This window comes from Dermochelys coriacea, chromosome 10, assembly GCF_009764565.3.
Source record: "Dermochelys coriacea isolate rDerCor1 chromosome 10, rDerCor1.pri.v4, whole genome shotgun sequence".
Taxonomy (NCBI): Eukaryota; Metazoa; Chordata; order Testudines; family Dermochelyidae; genus Dermochelys; species Dermochelys coriacea.
The window spans coordinates 79,045,964-79,054,090 of NC_050077.1; the positions used below are offsets into that span (position 1 = coordinate 79,045,964).

The 8,127-nt window shown below is 38.4% G+C and overlaps 1 protein-coding gene across 1 annotated transcript in view; it reads left to right on the forward strand.

The window, feature by feature from the left end:
* MTFMT (mitochondrial methionyl-tRNA formyltransferase) overlaps positions 1–7,062 on the forward strand; it is a 25,456-nt gene extending 18,394 nt beyond the window's left edge. Inside the window, exons 2-9 of the mRNA XM_043494687.1 lie at positions 54–400; positions 1,130–1,252; positions 1,988–2,090; positions 2,977–3,052; positions 3,591–3,682; positions 4,431–4,512; positions 6,192–6,274; positions 6,588–7,062. Coding sequence (XP_043350622.1) covers positions 54–400; positions 1,130–1,252; positions 1,988–2,090; positions 2,977–3,052; positions 3,591–3,682; positions 4,431–4,512; positions 6,192–6,274; positions 6,588–6,794 — 1,113 coding nt within the window. The 3' untranslated portion in view covers positions 6,795–7,062. The remainder of the gene's footprint in view (positions 1–53; positions 401–1,129; positions 1,253–1,987; positions 2,091–2,976; positions 3,053–3,590; positions 3,683–4,430; positions 4,513–6,191; positions 6,275–6,587) is intronic.
* Positions 7,063–8,127: the final 1,065 nt, after the last annotated feature.

Genomic DNA, 8,127 nt, shown 5'->3' on the forward strand with positions numbered 1-8,127 from the left:
GGCAAGGATGATGGGGAGCAGGGGTGGTGGTGAGAGGCCATGAGATGGGGTAGGGTTGGGGTGCCTGGGGGAGCAGAAAGAAAGGAGCAGTTGTTTCTCCACCTGTTGTTCATAGAAAGGCTTTGCCTTCCCTTCCTAGCTGTGCTGGTCACTCACTGGCATATGCCGCCTTGTCGTTCTGCCACAGGGAGCCCAGGGAGGAGCCGCTCATAGACAGGCTGGAGGTGGTGACCCTGCCATCCCCTTTGCCAAGGGGTCTTCCTGTGAAAAACTGCACCAAACAGTTTCAACTCCCAACCCATGACTGGCCGGATACGGGACCCAGTGGCCAGTTTGACGTCGGAGTGGTGGCATCGTTTGGGCGCCTTCTGAGTGAGGACCTCATTCTTCAGTTTCCATAGTAAGTCAGACATGATGGAGCAGCAGCCTGTTTTCGGATATGGTATATGTTTCTTGTCATCTAGCCTTTGTTAATAGTAGCATGTGAAAAGCCCATCTGAGCTTTGGGTCTTTTGCATTGTGAAGAATCCCTTTAAAGGGACAGCATCAAGTCAAAAACCAGTCATTTTTCAAAAAAAGTTGAGTCATTGCCAATGCTAAGCTTGTGGCTGAGTTCCGCAGCACATTTTTATGGCTTTGAAAATCACAAGCTCTGCAAACTGTTAAAACTAATTATGCAGAAAGGCTATCGAATGTGCAAAGTTAATAAACTGAACAAAATAGAGAAATTTATTTTCTTGAATCTGTTCCAGTTAGTTTGGGTGCTGCTTGTAACAATAGTAGATTCAAAAACAAAAACGTTGACATACGGAAATGACTTAAAAAAAGTTAATGAGGTCCTTCTAAATATGTGGTATGTTCCCCTTACTACTTTTGTTCCCATTCCCGTGTTCACTTGTTGCCAGACATTAAAGCTGTATAGTGTAAATATGCCTCTAAAATGGCTGCTTTGCTCTTAGGTTTGGCATTTTAAATATGACTTAGTTAAACTGATTGAATTTTCAATACATCTGAAAAGCTAAAACATCTTTTTATAAGAAGGAAGTTCAATATAATAAATGGTTAATACCCATTTATGTGTGTTACAGAATTACTGGTCCTATTCTAATTTAAAAATATTCTGATTCAGTGGCGTCTTGAATGTCCATCCCAGCTATCTCCCAAGGTGGCGTGGCCCTGCACCGATAGTCCACACAGTGCTTCATGGTGATACAGTAACTGGGGTGACAATTATGCAAATTAAGCCTAAAAGGTACAGCAAACATTTTAAAAAAGATTCAGTCACTGCAATGTCTGCCTTTCACAAATATTAAGTTAATACTGTGTTGAATATTTTTTTCTTTTTAAGTTAAATAGTATTGACGTTAATTTCATTTAATTAAAATGGATATATGCACCCATACGGATGGTTTAATATTAAATACTTTCAAACAGTTCAGAAGTTTTACCTGAACTTCTGTGGCTCGTCATGTATACAGTTTGTGAGTGGACAAATTGATTTGTCACAGCTGTCTGTTGAGCACTTTGTGCTGTGTAAGTCAAAAATAGCACGAGATCTGCAGGACTACTGATCTCAAGTCAACTGTGCAGTGATGCTGGTAAATTACCTCTCTCCTCTGATCTGCTTTTCTAGATGCTATATGGTGTATTCACAGGTTCTACAAACTTGTTCATTTCTCAAACTGAACATAAAATGAAATGGCATAGTGTACCGAGTACATTAAAAGGTACATGCTATGCCCCTTTACTGTGGACCTGTCTGTTTTTAGCTATACTAGAGGAATATTCTTCCTGTCCTACTTCTGTTGGATAACATATCTCAATAATGTATGAAATTCACCTTGAATATTTCAGACCTTTTTTCTTGAGGTAAAGCACTTGCAATTGTAAGACCAATATTCCGACCATAATTGTTCACGAGAGCTAGTGTGAATGAAGTGATAGTCCACTAGAGGAAGAAGCTAATGTATGTGTGTTTTGTTTTTAGGTTTGATGTAGGTCCAATTATTAAGCAGGAAAAGTTTGCTGTTCCTTCCCAGTGCACAGCAAAGGAACTAGAAGCAATATTATCAAAGTTGGGTGCAAACATGGTAAACCTACGCAAGTAACTGCCCACTTTATTCATTGCATTGTCCTCAGTTTCCATTCTGAGAAGCATTTCTTATTATGAGCTATTTGTAAATTGCATTAGAAAACAAAGGAGTACATTCCCTCAATACACAAACCTAACTGCTTTTAATGCTACCATGATTTAACTGCAAGCTTTGACAGGAAAATAGATATAGGTGGTCTGAAATTTGGCAGTTCTGAGTATCCTGCATTGCTGAAAAAATGCATTGGCAGTATTGGTGTCCCAGTCTATTAACTGGTTCCAGTGGACACTAGTTCTGGTTTAACTGTCCAGAGCACAGGCACTGATTTTTATTTTTCTGGGTGAGTGATCCACACCCATTCCACCAAGAGGCCCTGCTCCCACTCCACCCCTCCCCCAAGACCCCATCCTCACTGTGCTGCCTACCCACTGCTGAACAGCTGTTCAAGGGTGGCTGGTGGGTACTGAGCACCTACTGGTTTTTTTCTGTGGATACTCCAGCTCCAGAGCACCCATGGAATCAGTGCCTATGTCCAAAGAACAACTTTTTAAACACGGTGTATGAATACTCAGGCTGACACTGCTTCCATTGAAGTCAGTGGCAGATTTTTCACTTGATTTTACACCCAGTGACACTCGCAGGCTAGCTGCCAGAATAAGGTTGAAGAATTTTCAGTTTTAATTGGAAAAATTAGTTTATAGCACAGTTAAGTGTGTTCTTAGTTCAGTGAAATGAGTTTCTTTTGAGCTTTTAGAAAGTTGGACTGATCAAAATGTGTGCGGCTTTAAAAGTCTTGGAGGAATGCTACTGGCAATATATTTAATATAATGCTCATGTGCTATTTAAATCTGTTCTGTACAAAGCCTTTTTTTATGTTTTGCAGCTCATTTCAGTTTTGAAAAACTTACCTGAAAGTTTAAAAAACAAAAGAGAGCAACCAAATGAAGGAGTAACATTTGGTAGGTACTGAGTATTTAATGCAAATTGTATGTTTTTCATTTTTTTTTTTCAGTATTACCTGGGTATAGAATTCAGTTCCCGTGATCCTATATTATGTGTTTTTGGGCACTCTTGTGTGTGTTGGTTCTTATTTAGGGCTATGTCTGTATCTCTTGAAATCAACGGAAAACTTCCAATGACTTCTGTGTTAAAGGATTAACATCATGGGAGGGGTGGGGGGGTGGTAGAACACTGCAGAATCTTTCCTTAGATTCTAGCAGTAACAATTTTCTGACAGCCCCTGCAACCGCTAAAGGAAAGACTACATCTCAAGGTTCTAATCAGTTTCATGCTATTCCTGTCTGCGTTACCAGAAAATTAACTATTAGGCTTGAGCACAGGTGTTATTAACTTGTGTGATCTTCTAGTGCTGGTGGTGCAACAAGAAGACAGACGTAAATGCTTTTATTGGCTTTACAAATTACGCTTTAAGTTATATTTTTGCTTTGTGTTTATTTACAACTGAATAAAGTCTTTTTTTGCTTTGGTTTTTTCTAGCTCCTAAAGTCACTGTTGCTATGAGTTGTATAAAATGGGAAGAACAAACTCCTGAGCAGATATTACGACTACAACGTGCCATAGGAGCTACAGTAAGACAAAATAGAAATAATTTTTTAGAAGCTTTCCTATAAGGTAAATCTTACCCTAATTGGGTGTTGATGCTTTAGCCTTTTAAATGGTGGATTGGCTCTTTTTAGAGAGGCAAAGCAGTCAAGTTGCATGAGGATAGGACATGGATCCAAGAACATCTCCTGAGTTCTAATGCTAGCTCTATTAACTTACTGTGACCTTGCCAAGTTATTTAACTTCTCTGCTTCAATTTCCCTGTCAGTAAAATGGGGATATCTGTGGTACTTCAGAGAGTGCATTCATTCAGAGGAATGATGCTATATTTGTGAAGTGCTGAGTAAAGTTATGGTTAACTGTTTTAAAGGATGCAAATGTATCCTTCGGTTATTAACTACAAACATACCAGGTTTGTGTACACACATTTCTTGTTTGTGAAGCATTAAAATTTCACAGGTATAGGAGTTCTTGAGTCCTCCATCCAAGTGTATTTAGGTATTTATCATTCACTGTTAGTACTAGAGAGTAACTTTTTTTTAATGTGTAGCTTAATATGGTTGTAAAGTTTGAGAGGAAGGAATAGGAGAAGAACAAAAAAGATCAGGTGCTTATATGCATGTTGACCTGTAGACAGTCCACCTGACCAGGAATAGTCCCTAAACCTTTGCCTTAGTGCTGTTTACCACACTTTTCACATTAAAAAACAAAGTAGTTGACTGAGACTCCTATAAAAATGTTCTCAGTTTGTCATATCTCCTTATGTATTTCCAGCTTCCATTGCAGACATTGTGGATGGGAAATACTGTTAAACTTCTGGATTTTGTGGAAGTGCATAACATTCGCAGCTTTGCTGGTATTTACTTTAATCTGTTAACATTCTCTGCTACATGATTTTACAAACCCTGACAGTGATTTAATTTAATTGGAAGTGAACATGAAGCTATGCTAGGCGACAGTTACATGATGCAAGTTTTTAACTAGGAGTCTAGTGGAATTAAACAAGAATAAATATTCTCATCTAAATGCATAGAAACTTATAAATTGCTCCCAATGTATTTTTATTAATGACTTGGATAATGCTGTGAAGAATGTGCTTATAAGATTTGCAGATGACACCAAGGGAGGTGGGGGAGGGGAGGTTGCAAGCACTTTGGAGGACAGAATTAGAATGGAAAATGATCTTGACTAATTGGAAAGTTGATCTGAAATCAACAAGATGAAATTCAGTAAAGACAAATGCAGTGTACTACCTTTAGGAAGGAGAAATCAAATGCATAAATCTAAAATGGGGAATAACTATTAGCAGTACTATTGCCTGGCCAACTGACTTGGGGGTTATAGTGGATCACAACCTGAATACGAGTCGTCAATATGATGCAGTTACAAAAAAAAGGCTAATGTCATTCTGAGGTTTATTAACAGGACTGTCGTATTTAAGACACAGGAGTTAATTGTCCCACTCTACTTGGCAATGGTAAGGACTCGGCTGGAGTTCTGTTCCCAATTCTGGGTGCCACACTTCAGGAAAGAAGTAGATAAATTGGAGAGAGAGAGTCCAGAGGAGAGCAACAGAAATGATAAAATGTTTAGAAAACCTGACCTATGAGGAAAGGTTAAGTCTGGATATGCTTAGTCTTGTAAAAGAAAGCTGAGTGGGGGACTGGATAGGACTGGATAACTGTCTCAAATACATTAAGGACTGTTATAAAGAGGGTGATCAGTTGTTCATCTCTACTGAAGGTAGGACAGGACGTAATGGGCTTAATCTGCAGGAAGACAGACTTAGGTTAAGTAGTAGGAAAAACTTTCTAACTATAAGTGTAATTGAGTTCTGGAATAGGGTTCCAAGGGAGGCTTTGGAATCCCCATTGTTGGAGGTCTTTAAAAACAGGTTGGACCAACACCTGTCGGTGACTGTCTAGGTTTACCTAGCCCTGCCTCTACATAGGTGGCTAGACTGGATGACCTCTTGAGGTCCCTTCCAGCCATTCATTTCTATGATTCTATTATTTCTGTGTCTGGTAAAATTAATAGTTATAGGCGTAGACCTGTTGAGCCTGGGTCATCCATAAGGAAGGCCAGCCTCTCTTTTGTGTTTCCTGAAATCCTCTCTCAGGGGAGATGGGTAACATCCAGAAGAAGTTAATGGTACCTCTAGTATCCACTCTACTATATTGACTGTTTTGTTTGGGGACCTATTAGAAAGCAGTGTACCGTACAGTGTGGCTTCACTAAGTCCCCTACCGAGCAAACATGCCTTTATTACTACAAGGGAGCTTATGCATGCTTTTGGAAAAGTTGGGGACCATGCTAGATATCTTCTGTTACTTATGGGACACTTTCACCCCTTACTCTGACTTGCTCCTCTGCTATATATCATAAGGAACAATGAGGTTTTTTGTGCAAACCGATAACTGTCATAACTTTTTTACATAACTGTCTAGTTTCAGAGACAGGCATAAAAAATAAGTTTCATGTTTTTTACTCTTATTCAGTAGCGTGAAAATGCAAGAAGTTCCTATTTGTTTGCAGATCAACTATTAAATGAGCATGGAATTGTTCCAGGATCAGTATTATACCATAAATCGTCACAGACATTGGTGGTACATTGCAAGGTATGTTTTCAGCCTTTGCTTTCTATTCAGGGTTCTGAAGATGATTTTTAGACTACCACCTCTGTTTTTAATAATCTGCACCCTAACGTAAGAATGGTCAGGCTTTAACAAACTTAGCTAGTAGGTAGAGTCCTTAGTGTACGTGTGGCACCTTAGAGACTAACAAATTTATTTGAGCATAAGCTTTCGTGAGCTGTGGCTGTAGTCTCTAAGGTGCCACAAGTACTCCTTTTCTTTTTTGTGAATACAGACTAACACAGCTGCTACTCTGAAACCAGTCCTTAGTGTGTGCATCTTTTATTTTCCTTTCTAGGAAGGCTGGGTCGGAGTCAAAACTGTCATTTTAAAGAAGAAGCTTACAGCTGCTGACTTCTATAACGGGTACTTACATCCCTGGTTCCAGCAGAATTCAAAAACGCTTTATAGGGACTGCAGATTTCACACTCTCAAACTTACCACAGTGAAGAAGACTAAAAGAAAAGGAAATGGCGGTGCACAATATAAAACAAAAAGTGCATGAAAGTTGTCAAACAGGATGGCTGTAAATTAACAGAAACATTAAGTATTTCATCGTCCATTACAATAAATGAAGCAGGTATTTCTTTAAGGGTGCTTCAACTCCAAAATGTGTGATATTGGTATCATCAGCCAAGAAGATTTCCTCATTACTCTTTTACGAAGCACTACATTTTATTCCTTAAGAGAAAAGCACACATTAGTGAATGCCTAACTAAGACAATAAATAACCCTGTTTCTATTGTTAGACAATAAATTATTTTTACACAAAATTTAAAAAAGCTTGATTTTTTTTTTTCCAGCATGGCTTTGTCAGAGGGTAGATCGATTTAGTTCTGTTTAATTATGCTTATCTGACAAACTTAAAGTAGTTTGTCCTTAAATGGTATAGGAAATTAATGAGAAACACTTTTTTTTATCTGCAAGGTCCTGTTTGTGTGAAACAAAACCTATTTGGTAAGTAATATCTGCCAAAATCCTACTGGATCCAGATATATTTATTTGTACAAAGGCATATGGTAATTGTGTAGTATTTCAGGCTCAGATTTGTAATTTTTCATTAGTAGAACATTTTCAAGTGAAGTCTACAGGTGGAAATTGTCCAGGAGGATATTGGTAATTTTGCATGCTTTTTATCATCTAAAATAAACTAGAGAACACACAGCAGAAATTTAGCCTCTAAATCAATACCCACTGGAATTAGAATTGTTCTCTTAGAGTACACACCATTTGGCTACTGTTTGGTTGGTTGGATGATGGCCATCCAGAAAAGTTGTGTGTCTAATGGAAGAAAAGCTAGTAAAATTTTGGCACTGAACACATACATTGAATTAACTGTTTGTTTATGGTCATTCAAACATTTTGATGTTTGTAGAATACAGGAAACAGTACTTTGTTCTTCTGATGATGTTTTGGGAAAATGTAGAAGGCTTTATCACTTCATCTGGATGCGGGGATATCTCTTGCTTAATGATGGCAATCTGGAATGCTTTTCTGTCATCCAGGCTTATCACACAGATCTTTCAAAAACCCACTTTAGTGCTCGACATTAGAGGAAACAGCCAGAAGTTTAGTACTTTCTTTTGAAGAAAACCTTTTTTCTACCAGATGATGGAAGTGTCAATTTTTAAAGAAAAAAGGGTCAAGAAGTCCTGTTTTCCCAAAGAGGAGACAGGACTGGCCAGTATTGGCTACACAACAGTAACCAGCAAACACCAGCCCTTGCATGCTTTGTGCTTTCGTCTTTCAGAGTTGCACTGTGCTTACATAGTCAAGATTAAAATTGCAAGAATCTTATTAAATTGTGTTTTTAAAGTATCCAAGTAGAAATCCCCCCT